At 46.9% G+C, this 22,916-nt stretch overlaps 1 protein-coding gene across 1 annotated transcript in view; it reads right to left on the bottom strand.

The window, feature by feature from the left end:
• Positions 1-22,916, bottom strand: part of bchs (WD repeat and FYVE domain containing 3 bchs) — a 138,903-nt gene that overhangs the window by 69,373 nt on the left and 46,614 nt on the right. The window contains exons 20-31 of the mRNA XM_089583227.1: positions 21,143-21,513; positions 20,531-20,752; positions 20,209-20,381; positions 12,193-12,421; positions 9,960-10,096; positions 9,770-9,881; positions 8,683-8,873; positions 6,155-6,307; positions 5,678-5,751; positions 3,989-4,150; positions 604-698; positions 389-497 (exon numbers count right to left, since the gene is read on the bottom strand). Coding sequence (XP_089439353.1) covers positions 389-497; positions 604-698; positions 3,989-4,150; positions 5,678-5,751; positions 6,155-6,307; positions 8,683-8,873; positions 9,770-9,881; positions 9,960-10,096; positions 12,193-12,421; positions 20,209-20,381; positions 20,531-20,752; positions 21,143-21,513 — 2,028 coding nt within the window. The remainder of the gene's footprint in view (positions 1-388; positions 498-603; positions 699-3,988; positions 4,151-5,677; positions 5,752-6,154; positions 6,308-8,682; positions 8,874-9,769; positions 9,882-9,959; positions 10,097-12,192; positions 12,422-20,208; positions 20,382-20,530; positions 20,753-21,142; positions 21,514-22,916) is intronic.

Here is a 22,916-nt window from a genome sequence, read left to right as displayed (position 1 = left end):
CAGTGAAACAAATATTAGCCTTGGCCTGGCTTATGCTACAAGGCTCAACTTACGAGACCAAGCTCAGCATAAGAGTGCAAGATATACATTTTACTGAACACTGAAGTTACTTTACTGAAGTTACTGAACAACATCATCACTGAAGTAAATACTAATAGTATGCAAAAAAAAACTCCGGTAAAGTTTCTCCACATTTTCTGGTAATAAATAAAAATGATCAGGTAAGTTGCAGTTTTCAATATTGCTGCTGACACATGCACAAGCTTCCTACAGATGGTGACAATTTGGCTCATAAAACCTTCTAAACAATCTTTTATGTCCTGCCTTTTTAAAAGTCTAGTCCACACAAACTCACTGTGAAGAGTATTTCAAAACCCAGCTGACTTACGGGACGTTGACATTTTTGGAGCCCTGATAAGTCATCAAGTGCAAGATATGCAGGCAGCGGTTTCTCAAGCACACATGATGTATCAAGAGTGCAGTTTCATCCATTGGAGCTGAAAAAAATTAACAAATAATATTTGTAAAGGCAAATAAAGTTATTAATGGGTCCAAAATGTAGAATCCCACTGCTACAATAAAACTGAATGCAAGTCATCGTACCAGCACTTTCAGCTGACTCAACATCCCTTTTCAGGTTGAGTGGCTTCTCCGAGACCATGGAATTTGGGAGTGTCGACACCATGAACTGACCAAACCTTTGAGGAAGGAGAACATGAGAAAAGATAAGCAAGTGGTCGAAGTGATTAAGATAAAATGCAAGTGTAAGCCATACTTTGATGTTAATGACAGTGTGCTAAAAACTGATGCAAGTTAGCAAAGAGGCCTGCTGCAGAAAGATCATTTTTTGAAAAGCAGCTTTGAATCTTTTGGAAGCATTTTGAGTCACTAGAGGTTGCACTCTATACACTGCCCACAGCACCCCCTACTTCTGCCCTTGAAGATCACTTCCTTTAGTAAGCACATATGTATACAGTAAAACCAAGTTATAATTCGAAGTCACTGGGACCGCAAAAAATATTCAAATTAAGCACATCTTCAAACTAACCAAGAACAGCAAAAAGAAAAAAAATGGGACAGAGGCAAAAAAAATTTGTTACAAGGGATTGTGCAAAGGTAGGGAGTTCACATGAAATGCATCAATACATTACGTAATACATCAGGGAATAATAAGTGAAAATTAACAATAGACAAACTTTGCAGTTACTTAAAGACTATGCACCATTGTATTTCATATAATGTATTTGACAATTAGTATACTTGGATCACCCCGAAATGTTCCCTACGATAACAAATAATTTATAACCGAATTTCTTCTCGATACCATTTTAGATTTAGTTTCAACAACTGAACAATGGCTGTGATGTGTAAGGTGTGCTTAGGTCATGTGAAGCATAAAAAAAAATTGCAATATAATCGCTGACACAGTTTTAATTGACTACAACGCTTAAGCCAGCCTACTTCAAGAGCCGGAATGACAACAAATGATGTATTGGTGGCTATACTGCAGTTTTTTTCATGCCTAATGTGATCTAAACACACCATACATGTCACAGCCATTGTTCGGTTGTCGAAACCGAAACCACATGAGAGAAGAAATTTGATTATAAATTATTCAACAGTCATAGGCGAATACCATGTAGTGATCCATGTATTCTGATGTCTGATCATCATTACAGAGAAGAAAACATGCAAGTAAAATTACATGTCTATAGTCCATTATAGTAACGAGAAATACTAGTAACATAACCCCATAACCACAGCACACCACACAAAGTGTCTAGACAGCACAGGGCAGCATAGTGCGCGGTCAACTCGTCACGGGTACACAGCAAAAATGGTCAGATCGTGGGACATGCATTGACACTGCTAGGAGTGTGAGGTGCTTCGATGCCAGTGACCACGCTAGATGCTGCCTAGATGAAGTGCCGAAAGCAAACAACATTGAAACCGGTCTCTCCTGATGCGTTGCTGTGCGTCTGCAAGCTGTATCGTGGGCCGGTTTTTGTGCTGGGAGCATTGGGGTGCCTTGCCTATCAAGCACTGACAGCACTCTACTGCGCCGCCCTGCTCCTCTGAAGGGCCATTGCTTCAACAGGTTTGCAGCAAAGTCGGAATCGGGCGTTCCCGCAAAGTACACCCGATCATCAAGTTAACTGGGCTGGTGTAGGCTGCCAGTTTGAATGTATTAGAAATCATAAGACCGCAGAAAATTCTCTGAATTACTGAGGCTTTACTGTAATTCGCAACAGCAGCATAATGATCAGTTCCTGAGAAACTCAATGGACTTCTGATTTCACAAGGACAATGAGGACAGGAAGAGCATCATGTAAACTTTTGTCAACCTGGGCAGAACTCTATAGTATGAGCAATTACTCCATAATATATGCACCACCAAACTGGCCCTGGTTTACAGGAGAGTCGGTAAAATAAAGAGCTCAGTCAACAAAATTTAGGTACAACACAACAGCTGAACTAAGCAAGGATCCTCAAAATATATATGCTGAACATTTTTCTTTCCAGCCCAAGATGTCACGTGGCCATGAAATTTTCATTTCTGGCCAAGTTTGGCTAAACATCCCCAAACATTGAGTGAAACATGCTTGCACTTGAATGCTGCACATGCCCCCAGGGCAGTTTATTTGGAATTAGAAACCAATAAAAAAAGCCAACCTGGTCTTAAAATTTTTTTTATCAATGAAGTTAAAGTTATGCAATCTTCAGGGAACATGTGTTTTTTTTGTGCTGATTCTAAATATCTCATTTAATTTCATGTAAAAGAAGTCCTTATGCACTTATGTAATATGTTATGTAATTTTTTGGAGAGAGCTTTGAAGAAATATTTCTGCAAGAAACTGGCTTAAATGCACAGCATTACTTTCTCATGACATTGTGGGGACACCTTCGTCCCCTGCGTTCGCTTTCCCTCAACTCACTAGTTCCCTGTGGTTAGCTTCCCTGCAGCGCACTCCCTTTAGTGGGGTTACTTTTAACTAACGGGGAGGGTGCTCGCGTCGCAGCGACAGCAGCGCCACGGATGGCGTGTTTTGCCGCTCGCGCACGGGGGAAGGCTCTCTCTCTTCTCCCTGGGACCGGGAAGCAAGCAGACGTTTCGCTCGCAGCTTCGCTCTTCGTCGGCGGGCGACCTCGTGTGAAAACATGTTCCCTTCAGCTCGTCCCGTCCGGCCTCGGAGTTTATCCCTTTGCCCTACCGTGGGCGAACGTTCGCTCGTAGCCGTGCTGGTGAGTCGGACATCCTCAATTCCTCAGTGTATTTTGTTGCTAGCTGGCGTTATTGTTGTTGTAGCAATAAATGCCTTGTTTATGTCAGCCAGTGTGTCGTTCCTTTGTTCCCGCAGAGCAAGGCCTGCCGTGGTCGGCGAGCGCTCGGTAGCGTACGCGACCACGGGGTGGGGTCCGGGCGGTTTTGAACCGAGTCAGCCGCGGTTAAGCGGGGAGAACGTGTTTATCCTCCCCATTTAAAACCCCACAACATCAAGGAATGAAATAATGGCAAAACTGTCGTCCTACCTATCATAGAACTTGAGTTATGGGGTGTTTAAGGTGCCACTCTAGAAACAGGGATACCCACTTTTCTTCCCATTTCTGAAGTGGCGGCTTCAAAACCCCATAACTCAACTTCTATAGTAGGCAGGATGTTAACTGTACCCTTATTGCATTCCCTGACGTCAAGACAAACCAATGGCATGCATTTCAGCAAGTTACCTGCAGCAAACACTAGTAAATTCTCTCTCCAAAATACTTGCATAGCCTACTGCTTAAAAAGTAGAAGGACTTGCTTTACACGAAATTAAATGACATATTTGGAATAAGCATACAAAAATACCTGTAACCTGAAGATTGCATAATTGTGACTTGATTAATAAAATTTTTTTTCCAAGACCAGGGTCCCCCCTTACACCAACAAGCACATCTGACATGAACTGATATAGTTAATGTATGCCCAATCAGTGCTGAAAGCACATACCTCAAAATGTCACCGCTGCGATTGGTGTTCTGAAGAAGTGTCTTGAGGAGGTTGCAGAGGAGCCGAATAGTGGAGGGGGTGAGATACGGGTCACGCAGCATCATGAGCACCCTGGTCACCATCTCCAAGTCACGCAGAATACGCAGGTTGGCCTTCTGCTCACTGAAAACAAGGGACAGCCCCCATCAGGTCAGAGAAAGGCACAGCATGATAAGGCACTCTTAATGCCAGGCTGCAAGGTCACTACCCTATATCTCGGGGGGGGGGGGGGGGGGGGGGGGGGGGACACAAACATTTGTAAAAAATTTCTCAGGTGTGCACTTATTTGATGTCCCAGGCTTATTATAAAAGATACATGAATGCCGAAATACTTTCAGTTCCTCTTGTACCAAGAGAAAGAGTTCGATGGCAAGAAATCTATCTACCTGGCAAGAAATCTATCTATCGCTATCTGGTATTGTGATCTCACGTCACAACACCAGATAGCATGACGCAGCCACAGGCCATGCTGTGAGCAAAAGCATGCGCCGCATGGTGCAAGAACAGTCTGTTTCCAAGGGAAATGATGGTTGCAAAGACCGAGAGAGGAAACCTATGGGAAGAAGCAAGTGGAAGTGAACCGCCTCCCCCATCTGCCCTGCACCGTGGGCGTCATTGTCCAAGTCGTGGCGGATGCTGCAGCTGTCCCCTTTTCAATGCGGTCGCACACTCTTTTTTGTAGGCTTTGTAGGCCACCTAAATGACGAAGAGTGTGCCATTATCTTGGTAAGGGCATGTCAGAAGAATCCAAACACAGCTAGCACACAAAACTCTATGCCTGAGCAGTGGAAGGATGTGCTGCCCAGCTCGGACCCAGACTGTCAGCAAAAGCTGGCAGAAAGAGCCAGGACGGCAGGCAGCAGCATCCAATAGAGTTTTGGACTCGGGATTTCCATCACATCAAGAATCCTGTTCAATAAAGTTTTGTCTATTCATTCATTCAAGGTTTATGGTTTATGGGGTTTAACGTCCCAAAGCGACTAAGGCTATGAGAGACGCCGCAGTGGAGGGCTCCGGAAATTTCGACCACCTGGGGTTCTCTAACGTGCACTGACATCGCACAGTACACGGGCCTCTAGAATTTCTCCTCCAAAGAAATTCAACCGCCGCGGCCGGGATCGAACCCGCGTCTTTCGGGTAAGCAGCCGATCATTCATTCAAGTGGAAACAATGAAGAAATAGCAAAGCCTATCAAGCCAGACTGTACAATTGCCTCCATTTAAATCCAAGATAGTGCCTTAACTTTCGGTCGAAAAAAGGTCTCCATAGTGTTGCTGGTGTCTGTTTTAGTCCAAAAAATTGAACTTTTGGACTCCAAAGAGTCCGAAATATCGGTGGTGAATATGTACACATTTCTATAAGGTGCATGACGGCTCCTCAACAAAGTCCGAAAAATCGGTTGGCTACTGTATACATGACTTCGACTCAATCTGTAACACACTGCAAAGCCTCTGTAGCCTCTACTTGTAACCCGATTATGCATGTGGCTTCAAAAAAAAGTACAAAAGATAAGCCTTTCAAGTACATGCTTGAAAACATCTGTATGAATGCCAAAATTTTCTGTCCTTGCGGCCATATAGTGCATGCCACAAATGCCAACAGACAAAGTCTTAGTCTTAACTACTGTAAATATAAAGCAGTCATTATTACCTGGACTCAGTAATGAGTTCATAGAAGTGCTCATAGAGAGACTTGTGCAGATCCCCTGGTGCATCACGCCACACCTAAGAAAAGAAACAGAGAATTAAAAGATGAATGCTGAGCTCAGCATGAATACCAACTTTTTAAGAAGACTGAGGGACAAAGTAAACAGTCCAGAGCTGGGCTAGTTGGTGAATCATAAACATGACGAAAAACAGTGTGTAGAAACAGATTGTTTCTACGTACTTTTTTCCGTCGTGTTTGCAAAGTACACATTTATAAGTAGGTACTTTAGTGAGAGGAACATGGCTTAATTTACAGGCGTTGGTCAAAAAGTGTGAAATATATAGTCCACTGCAAGAACAATGGCTTACAGCAGGAATAAGAAAAAATAAAAAAAAAAGCTTCTGGCTGACAAAATGAACACATTAAGCATTGCATTCTCTACCCCATGTTACTATTATTCGTAACATAAATCACACCAACCTCAAGGCTGCATAGGAGATCTTCAAAGGCAGTCATGTTGGGAATGACTGTGGTCTCACGACCACTGTCCACAGTGCCAACCAGAGAGAAGGCAAGGTGGAGAATGTGGCTGTTCAGGAGTGCACTCTTCTTCTTCAGTAGCATTGCCAGAGTCTTTAGAACAAAAAAAAAACGGAAATGCAATGAAACTGTTGTAAATTATCTGCCTTCATAAGCACTTTTTCCTCTTTTCTTTGTAACATGAGAGTGTGATGCAAGGATAAGCTGGAAGTTTGAAACGGGGCTCCCACAAAAAGTTTATTCTCACACACTCCCCCCCGCAGTGTACTCAAAGAGTCTTGGGACAGGGAATCACATCTATTAAGGGGGGAAGCTGCTCTTAGAAAAAAAAAAATATTATTGAAGTCACATTTATGAAAACATCATGGAATATGTGTGTTTGTGTGCTGACTCCAAATATGTCATTTAAATTTATGTACAAGTCCTCGTGCGCTTAAGAAATATGTTATATAATTTTTTGCCAAGACCTTTAAAGAAATTCTGCTTTAGAGAACTTGCTAGATTTCATGCCACCAGTTTATCTTGACATCAAGCTATGCAATAATGGTGAAATCATCATCCTGCCTGTCATAGAAGTTGAGTTATAGTATTTTGAAGTTGCCACTTCAGAAACAGGAATACAAATTTTTCTCCCAGTTTCTGAAGTGGCAACTTCAAAACCCTGTACCTTAACTTCTACGATAGGCAGGATAATAATTTTAACCTTCTTGCATAGCTTGATGCCAGAAGAAACGAATGGCATGCAATCTAGCAAGTTCCCTGAAGCAGAATTTCTTTAAATCTCTCGGCAAAAAGTTACATCGCATATTGCAAAAGTGCACAAGGACTTGTACTAGTACTGGGGACAAAATTAACCAGGATACATGACCGGAAACCAACACGTATAGCTTTGTTATCAGCTGGTGATTGCAAGCCACACTTGCCAAGGTGAAAGTTGCTCTTGGGCTCATCAACGAAACATTGAAACAGTGAAATCAATGAAACATTGGCACACTTTGCACCTATGCGCCAAAATCTGTGGCTGTGCATCCTGGAAACTTTTGTCCCCAATAGTACACTGTATTAAATGACATATTTGGAATCAGCATGCAAAAATACATGTTCCCTGAAGATTTCATAATTTTGACTTCATTATTAAAAATTTTCTTCTAAGACTCCCTTCTCCCTTTAAATAATGGAGGCAGAATATACATGCATCATCACATGAGGCAAAGGGAGAGGAAAATTATTTGATTTGCCTCTAAAAAACTGCAGGAGACACTTAAGCTCTGCCTTAAGGGTCTGACGCGATAGTGTAATGGGTTACCATATTTACTCGCATAAGTTGCGCACTTTTTTTCTTTAAATTAAGGCTTCAAAAAGAGGGTGCGAAAATTATGCAAAAATTTGCCAATCACGTCCTAAAGAATGCTACAAAGGTCATAACGCACAATATACACTGTACGTTGCCGCCTCTACGTAGACCGGGTCCCCTCTCATAACCCCCGCTGGCCAAAAAAAAAGCTAACTACTAATATAACACGCATGCCCCTCCCGCCCTGCCTCGCGTTACGTAGTTCCCCACGAAATGACATGATGGCGTGTGTGCAGCTCAGAGCAATAAACGCGCAACAATACAATCGTGAAACCAGCAGTAAGAGGCAAAGGAGATAACGGGCACGTGCGCAACTGATCATCCGGGTGAGCGAGCCGGTAATGGGTGCATAATTCGTGCCCTCACCACTCACACCTTTTGCAACCACACATGGCAACGCAGCCGCACCGATCTTCCCAAGCCTGCCCTGTACACTCCCGCGTACATGCCGTTGGTCTGGCACAGCAGAGGGTACAAAATATGCGCGTAAAAGTTTTTTTTCAAAAATTCAGATAAAAATTTGGGGGTGCGAAAATTATGCAAGTAAATACAGTAATTCCCCTATATCCAGAATGGGTCGTTCTCTATTTTACATTCATAGATCCCTGGGATCCCTCACACTACTGCTGGCGCAATGGTGGAGCGGTTAAGCGACGCACCACTGCCCTGCAATGCCACTGGTGGGCCTTGTGTGACCCAGGTTGCTCTTCCTGACTGACCAATCATAAATATAACTGCCAGCTGCCATGGCGGGCAGTTTTCTCCCTATCCGGTGGGCAGGCTGTGATGATGCCGCAAGGTCACAGGATCTAGGTGGCAGTGTGAATTTTTTGCTCACGGTCAACAACAGTAACGGCAAATTTTCTGCGACATGAGCTACTTAACGCTCTCGCTTTAAAACGACCTTTCTGCTTGGGCAGTTGCATCCTGGAATGAGATCAGGCTTTAATGCTCATCGGCATTCGACGAAATTTTAGTAGCAAATGTAAAGTCTAAACAGGGCTCCCAGATATTTTGCCATCTTCTGCAGTGAAGCAACAGCAAAAGGTGCACATCTGCCCCTCCACTGGCCATGCAAAATGAAGGTTTCGGCACCTGAATTGTGCAGTCTTACCTGATAGCCTCTGATGCGATCCATCTCCTGCTGGGCTGCTCTGTTGCTGCGCACGACACACACCAGAGCCTTCACAGTGGCATACAGCCCTTCGACATCCTGCGCCATCGCCACCAGGCCCAGGAGGACAGCCACACCCCCAATGTTCTCAATGGTCAGAGCAACAGGCCGGGGAATGAACGTCCGTGCTCCTGGAAAACCCACCCACACGCACACATCACACTTGGCACTGCTTTGAGAACAGGCACAGGGCTCTTTTGATCAGCCAGATCTGGCCTCACATGTTCAGCAAGGTAGACACTTTGCTTTTCTTTACTAATCCTTTAACAACCCAAGGTCAAGCTGTACTCATCATAGAAGAGGAAAGCTGTAGTAGCAATGACAAGCTTTACTTGTGCTACCTAGCACCCTGTTACTTATGCCGAGGATGAACCAGCCTGATCAACCACTTTTAATTGGTTCTCTTTAACACCACAGCACAGAAAAAGCCACGAAAAGTGCGCTATTGCTTTTGGTAAGCATTTCACCAGGCAGGCAGTTTGTTTGTTTGTTACAGGTACTATCTATACAGTCAGGACCAAGAAAGGAGCGGTGTAACAAGGGTGGCATGCATGAAAAACAATTTTGATGGTGACACAATTGCCGAAAGAGTTTTTTTCTGTGAGCAGTTTGGTTCTCATAATGAACGAATCAGACTAATCTCCAGAAGTGAGCCCAACGATCGGTTTCATATAGCATACAGCTCTCATGAGGCTGTGAGTGAAAACAACATTCTGGAAAAGAGCTTGTGAATGATGTGCATCAATGATCAGCAAAAGAAAATGGCAGTCAGGTAATATATTCTTCACCCTCAAGCAGCTCCTAATTTAATGTGTTCGTCTACATTCATGGCAAATCTATATTCAAATAAACATGGCACTTTACTTAGGTAGGTGGCATTAGGCGGCAGGAGCCATAAGTACTACCACAGCCCTGCACACTGTGCAACTTGTTACCGCTCATGTGCTGCAGATTCATATGCAAAGAAATTACCGACTACAAACAACTAGTACTAAATAAATAGTATGAATACTACAACACAACTTACCGAGGTACCCAATGAGAACACCACCCAGGCAACGTGCTGGACCACTCAAGTGAGCTGCTGAATTGTGCAAAATGCGAATTGGTGTGGCATTTTCATGTGACGACATGCCCAACTGCAAAAGAAAGACAACGCATTTCATTTCAGTGCCCTCTCAGTGTCACCCAAACACTATCAGTGCAGCTGTGCTTACCATTTTGGCGATAGACTTGCAGTCAGTCTTGCTGTATACCCTCCTGATCTTGGCTAAGGTCATGACGGACACCGCAGTTGCATTCAAACCAAACACAACCTTCTCTTCACTCAAAAAGGGGGGCAGAGGGTCAGTACCTGGAAGTGTGAAAGAACATACGAATTGACAACTCGTCTGTATCGATCAAAATCTTCTTATTTTAGTACGCCTATGCGAATATTAGACAATTTCAAATATTTGGCCGAATAGCAAAGTATTCGATTCGACCAGAATGTTTGGCATTCGAAATCTCAAAGTATTCGTCTCGAGGGAATACTATTTTTGGAACGCCGGTTCAGCGTACCTTCTCTGCGATGACACCACAGCACACACGCAGCCAAAGCCCCAACTCCGCGCCATGTGTCTGCGCTCCCACGTGTATGCTGGAGCTGGTACCGCATGCGTGCGGCACCCAGATCTGTATCTCCCAAGTGTCTGCACCCACGCTACCCACGATGCGCACGTGCCAGAACAGGCACTGTGGCAGGCATCAACAGAAAGATTTAGCATAGCGCTATCCACTTCCAAGTGCTGCCAGGGTGCACGTGCTGAGTTCCCACTGCGGCAGCGTGCAAACAGCTGGCCGGCATCTGGCACCTTGTGGCGCCCTTGCAATCTGTGCATGCGCAGTGGCTCACCACGGAAGTGGATCACGGCAGTGGCTGCATATCGCACTATGCTAAATCTCTCTAATCAGAAGATGCGTGGCTATCATGGCTTCCACAGGACAAGTTGGAGCTGACTGCAGCTGCCACACCCACTCTCCTCTGAGTAAAATTCACTACTCAAGCGCAACAGTGCGAGCACAAGAGGGAGTTAGCAGAAAGCATATGGAAATGGGTGCCCTTTTCCAAAACCTGACGCAGGGTGGCACTGGGCGCACGGTGCATATGCAGTGACTCGAAGCTTTCCAGTGAGGCTAGTCACTCTAGGCGGTGTACACAGAGTCATTGCTCAAAAAAAAAGAAAAAAAGAAAGCAAGAGCTGTGCAACAATGCAATTGCAATTAAAGCTGCACTAAAGAGCATTGCGTAAAAATTCGTTTTCGCTTTATTTTGTTTTTTTTTTGGGTTTTTGAGAATAAACAGTTTCAGTCGCAAACAACATAGCCACAGATTAAGCCCACGGAAATAAAAATATATGTGGACTATTCGTTTTTGTGAGACTACACCTGATCACTCTGCGGTGGCCTATGAAAATACTAGAATCTGTGAAGACATCCAAATTAATTCTTATTACTCATGTCAGACATGACGATGAACCCACACCATATTTGTGGCTGAAAGAACATAGACCAAAATAAGGTCTATGTTTTCTCCTCTTCTGCTGTCATTGGGGTGATGCGCCTGATCGTCTGCTCCAGCTAAACATAGTCTGACCAGCAATACGCACATTTTTAAAGATCACTCTGCGTATTACTCCGCCAACAGCGCAGCAGCAAGCCACCATGCAATTGGATGAAAAGCATTTCGTGCGTGCTTTTTGCCATAGCAACCATGTCGGCTGACTTCTACTCTCTGTGGCAGGTTAAAAAAAAAAAAAGGCGGGAGCTGGGACGCCTAATCCCAAATAAATTGAAAAATCAGCCACATAAGATAATAATTTTAAGTTTTTAAAAATGCTCAGAGCGTGTAGGTCAAGTTCCCGCGATAAAAAGATGAACTCAAAACCGTCTTTAGTGCCCCTTCAAGACAGCAGTCAGTGGTCTCATAGATAGGTCTCACGCCCTACAAATACATCTCCGCATGTAGGCCGACTCCCGCAGTTTATGATGGCCATTTTTGCAGAAAGTCAGCACAGCTTCAATGAGTGTGACAAAGCATCAATGCACTCTCTCTTTTTCTCATGTAATGTCCTTGAGCATCACAATAATAATACAGGATTTTTAGAATGTCAGTTGTGTTCTTTAGCATTTTTTGTGCCAGAAGAATTTGAAATATTCTTTTTGAATGAAACATTCTCTTTGAAATTATTTCCAGAAAATTACCATTCCCTTGAAATTCTCTTCGAGCCAAATAAACCACTATTCGTACAGACCTATATTTTAGCATAATTAGTATTGTCATCTGTCCATGATAACACTAAGGACATGCGAATGACCTATTCAAACTACTCAAAAAACATGCAAACACTACAAAACTGGCCCTTAAGTGGTTCATATGACACAACTATGCCCTTTTATGGTAGCACTTACCGATCATAACAGGAGCCTGTAAGCTGCCAACATAGCTAGGCCCCAAAAGGTAGATCTGATGTATAACTTGGGGCGACATCACCTCCTCCATCATGTGGCAGGGGCCCTGCTTCCAAATTAACCGCGATGGATGGCGGAACTGAGGGGGCGTCCCAATGAAGCCATACACTGAAGAGGCCACTGTCAGGTTGGCAGCACCCCCACCCGGGTTTTGCGAAATGTACGGGATCTGCAACACAACATCGTTCAGAATGCTCAGCAATGCACCAAAATCATCACAACAGTAAATTTATAATAAAAAGAGAAACAATAATAACACTACATTTAGCAAAATCAAGCTCAACTGTGCAATAAGAAAGGTAGCTATGATAAACACTGCGGTCGAGACATCCCAGATGATAAAAGGACAACCACAACTATTGACAACATTAAGGGGTTATCAAGAGTACAGTTAAACCTGTATGTAAAAAACCTCCATGTAGTGAATGCCTTGATATTATGAAGTTTCTCAATTTCCCAACGCCGTCCCATTGAAGAGTGTGCATCTGCGAACCCCATGTAACGAAGGTGTTGTGAGGGTCAACCTTGATACAATGAACTCGCCATGCCAGCTTATTAACTAGAGCTGCATTACTTGAAATTTAGCCAAATCAGGCAGATGTTTTATGACAATAAAACACAAGCCCCCATGAGAAGAATTTGAATAGAAACAGCGCATTAGACGGGACCAAGAAGAGAGAACACACAGACACAGGCGCTGCAAGAGAGGAATAAGCCGGGCTAGTTGGTACATCAGTTGAATGTGTGTGTTTTTGTGTGTTCTCTCTTCTTGGTCCCATCTACTGCGCTGTTTCTATTCAAATGATGTACCAACTAGCCCGGCTTATTCCTCTCTACGAGAAGAATGTTTACGATCACAGCGAGCAAACGCAGTTGACACTATGCGCCATGCTCTAGTGCGACTGGCGCCTCTCTGTGGCAAACGCAGCAGTCTCCACAGCTTTTTGCTTTTACAGCATCGCACCAAGTGACGCTACAACAGCTTGTGTGCAAAAGCAACACAAAACAACAACAAAGCGATGAAGGCACGGGACGAGCAATGCGTGCCCACTGCCACCTCACGGTTGCTCTCGCACAGCACCGACAGCAGATGTGTGGTGGAAGCAGGGACGCGAACATCGGCAATGCAAGGCAAAGAGTCAGTTTCCGAGGGCTACATTGGATGAAAAGACTGAGAACCTTTCTTCTTTTTTTTACGGGAGATGAGCACGGAGAAAGAGGCGCGGACTCCCGACTCCTCTGCCTACTCCACTCTCCCCACCACACACGTAGCAGCATTGTGCTGTCACGCCTCAGCAGTGACAGAACCGCACCACTCCCAAACACACGGGCGCCACGCCAACAAAAATCTTTATTGCCTTCTCCTATCTCCCATCTCCCCGTCTCCCGCCGCCGCCGCTCTCCCTCCCGATGATGATCACCAGGCAGTCCGCTAGCGCCCTCTCGATGCATCCCCCGGAACTAGTCCCTCCGCCACCACACTGTCCTAACAGGTCTCCCCCCCTCAGTGCGTGAACTGGTCGTTGAGTCTCGTGCCTCCGAGTGGAACAGTGTGAGCTGGTCAGCATGGGCAATGCCGTGGCGGCGCCCAGTTGTGGGGTCCTTCAGAATAAAGTTGTTGTCCCCTGTGCACCTAGCCACTCGGTAAGGGCCTGCACGCCGTGGGGCAAGCTTGGCTGATATGCCCTTGGCAGCGTCGCTGATCGTGTGGCGGTCGAGGAGAACCAGGTCACCCTGCTGAATTGTAACTTGCTTGCGGTGCTTGTCGTAGCAGGACTTCTGTTTTTGTCTGGCGGCTGCCTGGTGCGTCTTAGTGAAGGAAAGAGCTTCGTGAAGGCAGCGAATTATCTCAGCTGCGAAAGTATGGTACTCCGTTGCAGGTGGTTCTGCGTCCTGTTTGCAGTCTGTTGGCTCCCATGGGGTTCGAAGCTCGCGGCCGTAACAGAGGAAGGCAGGAGTGTAGCCCGTGACTACACTTTCAGCTGTGCGTAGGGCCAAAGCAATCTCTGGGATATGCTGATCCCAGTCTCTGTGGTTGGTGCAATAGGCCCGGAGGCACTGCTTCACTGTGCCATTATGGCGCTCCACCATTTGTCCGGCAGGTCTGTAGGGCGCAGTGTGTCGATCTTTTATGCCCCAATGCTTCAGGAGGCCACGCCACACTGTGCTCACAAAAGGTTTCCCGTTGTCACTGGATATTGCTAGAGGAGTTCCGTGCCGGCAAAAAACTTGAACCATGCAGTCCAGAATATTTTTGCTCGTCGCCGCACGCAGAGGAAATAGCTCAATAAACTTTGTGAATTTGTCAATCACAACAAGCAAATACTTGTGGTGCCGTGGTGAAGGGGGCAGTGGCCCGACTATGTCCACACTGAGTTCTTCCATGGGAGCAGTGGCCCATTGGCTGCTCATGAGGCCTTCAGGCTTCTGACGACGGGCCTTGGTACGTTGGCATACCTCACAACATCGCACGTGCTTGGACACATCAGCTCGGATACCCAGCCAGACAAAGCGGCTTGACAGTCGATTTAGTGTTTTGTAGAAGCCAGCATGGCCACTTGTAGGATGATCATGTGCCATCTTGAGGGCAAGCTGCCGCAGGTGGGCCGGGAGCCAAGGCACCTTCTTGTTCCCCCTGTGCTGAACGAGCAATCCGCTGGCATCGAGCTCTGTCACCTCTGCCAAGTCCTGCAGGAGACGTTGGTCTGGGTCCCTGTCAGGGAGCCCTCTGCCCTGCAAAACATCCTTAAGCTTTGACAGCAGGGGGTCTTTTCCCTGGTTGTCAATCAGCTGCTGGGTATCACTAAGAACGGAAATGTCTTCTGGTGCAGAGAGCCCTGCTGTTGTCTCAAAGCTGATCTGGGACTCGCTTTCTGGAGTAGCGATCGGGAGGAGCGTTTCAGAGAGGCTAGGGCTTAGAATGTCTGCCCGGGGAAGAGGTGCCCTGCTGAGAGCATCGGCAGGAATGTTAGCGAGCCCCCTTCTGTGCTTGATTTTGCACTTGAACCCTTGAAGCCGGAGCACCCAGCGTCTGACTCTTGGCGAAGCCTGGTCAGTGGTGAACATCCATGCCAGTGAGGAGTGGTCGCAGTGCACCTCAAACTCGGTAAACTCCAGATAGGGTCTGAATTTGTCCACTGCCCAAACCACTGCAAGACATTCCCACTCTTGGACAGTGTAATGCTTCTCGGCCTCTGTCAGCACTCGACTGATGAATGAGACCGGTCGCAGCTGGTTGTCGGGACCTGCCTGTAGAAGCACGGCCGCAATACCTGATCCACTGGCGTCTGTTTCGACAATGAAGGGCCGATTCAAGTCCGGAAGGCTTGTCACCACATCGTGGGCCAACAATCCCTTCAATGTGGCAAATGCCTCTTCCTGTTCAGCGTTCCAAACCCAGCGCTGGCTTTTCTTCAGGAGATCAGTAAGAGGCCGGGCAACAATTGAGAACTGAGGGATGAAGCTCCGGTAGTAGCCTGCTAACCCCAGGAATGCTTGTAGCTGCTTGATTGCGTTTGGACGAGGGTAGTCCAGTACAGCTACTACTTTCTCTTCATCTGGTCGGCACTGTCCTGGGGAGATTACGTGGCCCAGGAACTTAAGTGTCTGACGGCACACTTGAATCTTGTTAGGGTTAATGGTAAGACCTGCAGAGCTGATACGTCGCAGCACTTCATGGACATGTGTGGCATGGCTCTCTAGGGTCTCGGAATACACCAGAACATCGTCTAAGAAGGCCATGGCATACACATGGTTTATGCCATCCAAAACCCTGTCCATCAATGTTTGGAATGTGGCTGGACCACCTGCCACACCGAACGGCATTCTAGTGAATTCAAATGTTCCCTGGTGGCATATGAATGCAGTCTTCGCAATATCCTCATCCCGGACAGGTATCTGGAAAAACCCTTGGGACAGGTCCAAGCTTGAAAACCACTGGGCTCGACCAAGTTGTGCTAGCAGCCAGTCTGTCCGCGGCATGGGATAGGCAGGCACCTTGGTACGCGAGTTGAGTGGGCGGTAGTCAATTGCGAGGCGATAGCCCCCAGATTTCTTTGCCACGAGCACAGGAGCACTGGTCCATTGGCTTGTGCTGCGGCGTATGAGGCCTTGTTGGAGCATATCCTCAATGCAGCTTTCAATTATCTTCTGCTTCTTCGCATTCACTGGTCGCAGTTTGCAGCGAACTGGCAGGCTGTCTCCAGTGTCAATGCGGTGTTCAGCAAGAGTAGTGCAGCCAGGAGTCGTGGTAAAAATTGGCTTGAAGATCTCTAGCACCCCCTCCACGCTTGTGGCCAAACATGTGGTCATGTTGTCCGAGTGATTGTCATTTGTGAGCACTGCATGGTCCACACTGGCAGCGAGGGAGGCTTGCTCTGCAAAGAGGCTGTCCAAACAGTAAGATTCTCCCCCAAGCAAGGGCTCTCTCACCACCACCATCTCGGCCTTGACAAAGGGCACAATGCATTGTGGCTCCATCCCCACCGTCCATCCTCCTAGTGCCACATGTATAGAAATTCCAGCCACCGTCAGAAAGTCCCTTCCCAACACGATGTCCCTGCAGAGATCTGGGACACACAAGAACCGCTGCCTGCGACAGCTGGCCGGCCACTTAATTTTGCATCTGAGCGCTGTGGTGGACTGGGACCAACCTGTTGCCAGACGCAGTGTTCGCCTCTCTCTCTTGTGCTTGGCCCCAGTAGCCTCTGCAGCTGCCATCGCCCTCAGCCCCAGTAGGCTAACACTGGAACCCGTGTCGAGCAGTGCCTGGAATGTAGTTGATCCTATCCGGACATCCAAGAGGGGCTCCCTCCTACCGGCTGTACTTGCCACTAGCAGTGCACTGTCGTAGACGCCCGCCGGGGCAGCGTCTACTGGCGTCCGTTTCCCGGGCACTGGGCTTGAAAATGGCCTGACCGCCCGCAGCGGTAGCAAACTGGTGGTCCGGTTCGGCGTCCAGTCGCGCAGTCGCGAGCAATGTGGCCCACTCCTCCACAGCGTAGGCACTGAGTCCGTCCCGTGTATGCCCGCTGGGGCCGAGGCGGGGGCAGAACAGCGGGTACTGCGGGTAGCGCTGGCATTACTTGGGCGTGTAGCTGATCCTTGTGGAAGGATGGCTGGATGGCCGCGGGGTGAAGGGGCCACTGGTATGCGGGTGACGTTGGGGCGGGTTGGTATACAGCCGCGGCTGCCGACTGGTACGCGGTCGAGGGTGCCGCCGTTAGAGCAGGCTGCAGCGCTGGAACGCCGAGTGCGGCTGAGGCTGGCCGGAAGGCCAAGTCCCTGGCCACTTGGTTGCCCGGGGGAGGAGGTGGCCTATACTGCAGTCGACACCAAGCCCGCTCCATTAGGCTGTCGGCTGCCTTCGCCAGTTCTTGCAGCTGTGGGTGCATTTGTCGGAGAACACGGGCCACCTTTTCTGAGTCTGGTACGCCGCCGCCGATCCGCTCGTAGTAAGCTGATATGGTATAAATAAATTCCTTCAAATTCTCCTCCGGGTGCTGCGTCCTGCTGTCGAGCTCCTCCTTCAGGCGGCGTTTGGCGTCGATGGAGGCGAATTCCGCGCTGAATGCGAGCACAAATTCGTCCCAAGTGGTGAACGGTCCCGCGAAACGCCACCACAGATTTGCACTACCATCTAGTGCGGCCGGCACAACCTGAGTGAGTCTTTTGTCTGCGGCGGCGCCGGTTATCAGGCAAAAGTTCTCGAGGCGTTCAAGGAATTCTTCGGGCGTTTGGAGATCGTTAAATCCCGTGAATCTCGGCAGCTGCGAGGCAATCCGCGGCACAGCATCACTAGGCGGATGTACCGCAGCCATCGCCGTCACAGCCGCCACAGCCTCCTGTGAACCGGAGGCGCCGGAAGGCACAGGTGCCGCCATTAGGCGCTCCCGAACAAGCGCGGCAACGCTCTCCCGCTGCAGCGCCGATCCGTCCGTCTGGCTCACCAAGAGCTGCACTATGTCCTCAGGAACGGCGATGGAGTTCATGTTGCTGTTGAATCCCGGACGGGCCCCCACTTGTCACGCCTCAGCAGTGACAGAACCGCACCACTCCCAAACACACGGGCACCACGCCAACAACAACCTTTATTGCCTTCTCCTATCTCCCATCTCCCCGTCTCCCGCCGCCGCCCCTCTCCCTCCCGATGATGATCACCAGGCGGTCCGCTAGCGCCCTCTCGTTGCATCCCCCGGAACTAGTCCCTCCGCCACCACACTGTCCTAACAGTGCTATCAGCAACGGAGATGGTGGCGGCTGCTGCGCCACCATCTCCGTAAAGATCTCCGTAAAGTAAAGGTGATTTACTGTGAACGTTTGTTAGGCCATTTCATTACATTTATTTTTCATTTTGGCTTCTCTTTTTTTTACAGTCTTCTCAAGTTTTTACACGAAAATTGGATGTAACAAAAGCCTACATGTAAAGAAACACTGTGGATTTTTCTCGACTTCGTTATATCCAGGTTTAACCGTAGTAGACGCATGAACCTCTACAGTTTCAGAAATCAAATAAATTATGCAAGATGATGTTTGGAACTACACTTTTCAAATCTTTTGTGCCCGTATTAGAAAATATAAACGTGTTCAGTTCCTTTCACTGCAAAAACCGAAACAATGTAAGAAAGACAAAGACTAATTTAGTAGATTCTAAACACAAGTTATACAGGGTTCTCTGTAGCTCGATATACTGGATGCAATAAACACAGAGGTATTCATTTAACATAAGAGCCACAAGACATGGCCATATGTATATCATCTGAGTCCATACAGCTTTCTTATACACTTGTTTATGGTTAATGTGGTACATAGCAAAACCTCATTAATTTGGAAGGGTGGAAATTTGGGACAGTTGGAAAGGATCCATGAGCACTGCGTCTTGTCCTTTTTTCCTCTGCGTGTCTGTCTTGTGGTGTCACAACAGTATAGGTTAATTCAGACTTCAAGGGACTAGGACAAACATCTGACTTATCCAAAGATTGAATTACCAAATAACCCCCCACCCCACCCCCTTCACAAAAAAAAATTACAAAAAACTGGTGTCATCATAGTAAATTTCATTGATGAGAAACTTGACAATGATCTTCTGTTTTTGAGATGAAAGTTGCGCAGCAACGACATCTTTTTTGCAGTTCTGTTAATGCTCTACTACATGCAATCTGTCAAGAATGTCAAAGCAGAACTCCTCCCAAATGGTACTGGCCTTCACGACCTCTTTCATAGTGCGAGCTGGTAACGGTGAAGTCTCCTAACAAGTAGCGTCGTTGCATGAGGGGAGGCTTCACTGCACAAAACTGCGAACAGCACATGACAAGTGCGCAGTTTTGGTCCACTGGGAGAATGGAAGACGTTGCAGATAGAAGCGAGAGAAATGCGCGTCGGCATGGAAGCAGTGAGATCTCTTCCAAAAATAGAGTAAAGACCCCTGCCGAGAAAATCCGCGTCTGGAACGGCATGCAGCTGGGCTCGGTTAGCCGTCCGATACGCAGTCGACCGGCGCCATAGCTGCAGGCTACTGGCAAAGCTCAGAAAGCGAAATAATGCAGCTGGACCATCTCTAGGCCTAGCAACAGGGCCCTTCACTCATCGCCACGCCTGCCATCGTGCACACATCAGAGGTGCCTAAGAAAAAAAGGCATCATGCAGCTCAGTCTTGAGAGGGGATATTTATATTGGCTAATCATTTACCATGCTGGTCATACCTTGACACAACCACCCTTCAGAAGCCCATCCAAATAAAACCGAAGCCAGCCCAACGGCACAGCAGCATCAAAATTAACAAGCCTCCACCACCATAGACAAACATGGCCGCTCGACCAGTCCACGCCACTAGTACAAACTATCTGCATCTCTGAATAAACCAGGTTTTACTGTGCTTTCAAAATGAAAAACCCAATCCATAAGATACAAACGTAACATGCACTACGACAGTAATGTGTTGCTGACAGGTATCCTCACCTTCTGCGTGGACATGTGCTGACCATCAATGTAAATGGAGACAGAGCTGTTCTTGAGCACAGCTCTGTTAAGTACTATGACCACGTGGTGCCACTGGCCCTCCTGCAGCAGCTCAGGGCTCCAGAAGCGGATGCAGCCTTCCTCCTTCACCTCGGGCTCCCAGTCAGCACCAGCTTGAAAAACGTAGGCCACAATAAGCAACCCAAGTGACAGCACACCTTTACTTGTGCTAGCTTTTCGTTAGCAAATTACATGAGGCCCAAGCCATAGTAAGAGTCATGAGCAACAATTTTAGCCAAAGCAAAAGAGCCCATAAACTTACTAAGGTTTGGCAAGGGAATCTCCTGGGTGGAAACGAGCAGTGCCTTGTCCCGAGATGACAGCTGAATCACCAAGCACACCAGGTGGTCATCGCGGCCATGTAGGTTGCGTACCAGAGTCAGCAACCGCACCGCATGAGGATCCACATGAGGGTCACTGAACCGCTCTACGCTCAGCCATGTGGAGAAGGACAGCCCCGGCTGTGGTGGGAACACACGGTCACCTGCAATGTGCGAGCAGATCGGGCAGCTCTAAATGGAATCAGAAACATTTACTGCCTGCAGAAGTTGTCAAGGTATGCTTATAAATAGGAATAATCCCAGTGCTTGCATTTTTTGTAGACTAATGCCGGAAGCAAAAAGAAAAAATTAAAAAATTAAAAATTAAAAAAAAAATGCATGGAGAAGGTCCATTTCAGGTTTCTAATAAAATGGATCCAGTCAACTTCAAGTGAGATGCTGTTTGCGGCTATGCAAGGCAGCATGTGAGGAAGAGTAGAAATAAAGTGATGGCATCATGTGCACCAATGCAGTTAGTTCCTTACTCTTAGCCCCTGCCTAGTCAAAGCTACTTCACTCCTGCACTTCTACAATGGCCAAGCAACCATGCCCACCTGTGCCAATTCCCCCGATGACACCTTCAGGCGCGCCGCCAACCATGGAGACACCCACCATAGGTGGGCCGCCTGAGGCACTCTGTGGGGCCACGCTGCTTAGATATAAACAGCTGAAGCCTTCGGGGGCCATCTCAAACTCCACAAAGGGCGGTGTAAGCAGCGTGCCGTGCAGGCGGCAGTCACGAGGCGTGGTCATGGAGACCAAAGTCTTGATGCGGGTCAACGGCACGGGTCCTCCATCCTTCTGATTGGTCAGCCGAGATGACTGGGCCCGCACCAGGCAGACACTACCTCCGGCTTGCCGTTTGTACTCGCTGCCCACGTCAAACAGGTTGCAGCACAATGGAGATCCCAGCCGCAGGAATGAACTGCAGGACAGAGCACACTCATTCCTGGTAACTTCGCCACGTTCCACATCCAAGCTGAACACACAAGAAACTACTGCGCCACTTGGTGAGTCAGTTATCTCACGTAGCCTGGAATAAACTGATATTGTTGTTACACCCTGAATGAACTTTCATCGTTTTAATGAATACAACACCAAATTCACAAAGTACAAGGTGGTAATTGGAGTACCATGTGGGAGTACTAGCAGCTGGTATAGTTATAGGAACAGCCTTCTTACTGTTCCCAGCAACTCTTGGTCTCACTGCAGCTCGTAAAAACCAGTCCTTGTAATGAAGTACACTAAGTGAAAAGCTGAAAAGCAAGAAGCCATCATCACATGTAACAGTAGAAACAGTCACTGCAAGCAGTGTGCACAGCACAGCACGGGAAAGTGCACATAACACCGAGCCACAGTGATCCACAGGGAAAGTGCACATAACACCGAGCCACAGGTGCTGGCGCTGTAGGAGAAATTTTATGTTTCTCTGCATTATCTAGCAGCAGTACATGAAAGGAGTAACACAATTTCAATTAAAAAAAAATATAAAGATACTATCACTAGCTGATTACTTGAATTTGTGAGACCTGAAAAATTGTCAAAATAACCTAACAGTAAAAAAAAATCAGTGAACTTCAAGAAACAACTACCACTTTAATTATAAAAAAATTCACAAAATGGTTATCACTACATAATATCACTATATATATCACTATATAATATCATTTATTCCTTACAGGTGTGCGAATATTTAAAATTTTAAATACAAATCAAATATGTTGGTTATACGTCAGTTATTCAGTTTATATTATATCTGATCCAAGAATTTTCAAATATTTGGCAGTGATCGTATAATGCACCAATTTTAATAAATTACACTGTTGCAGAACCAAATACCTCAGCAAAATCCACAGAACAAGTTTAAAATGTCAAGAAAACAGAAAAAAAAAGGGCATCCTTTTCACTTTATCCATCATTTATCATGCGTACCAAACACATTCAAATGCAGTTAGCCTTGGACCTCTAGCAAAATTACACAAGTGGGCTTTTCCACGTATCACACGTGATGAGAACACGATGCCCGACTGTGAGCGTGAATGACCAAAGGTGCAAAAATGAAACTATGCCGCAGGAATTTCCCACAGGCAGTGCTGCACGAGATGCAGTAGCGAGGCTTCCTTATTGAAAAATCTGTATAGGTTTGAATAGGTCAGCGTGTAGGATTATAGCACATTTGGTTTGGTTTTAAAGGATTAATATCCCAAAGTGACTCAGGCTATGAGGAACACCGTAGTGGAGGGCTCCGAATAATTTCGACATCCTGGGGTTCTTGACGTGCACTGACATCGCACAGTACACGGGCCTCGAGCATTTCGGCTCCATCAA

Source organism: Amblyomma mixtum, chromosome 3 (assembly GCF_055824585.1).
Source record: "Amblyomma mixtum isolate Tamu chromosome 3, ASM5582458v1, whole genome shotgun sequence".
Classification (NCBI taxonomy): Eukaryota; Metazoa; Arthropoda; class Arachnida; order Ixodida; family Ixodidae; genus Amblyomma; species Amblyomma mixtum.
This window is presented reverse-complemented; position numbering and strand designations above follow the sequence as displayed.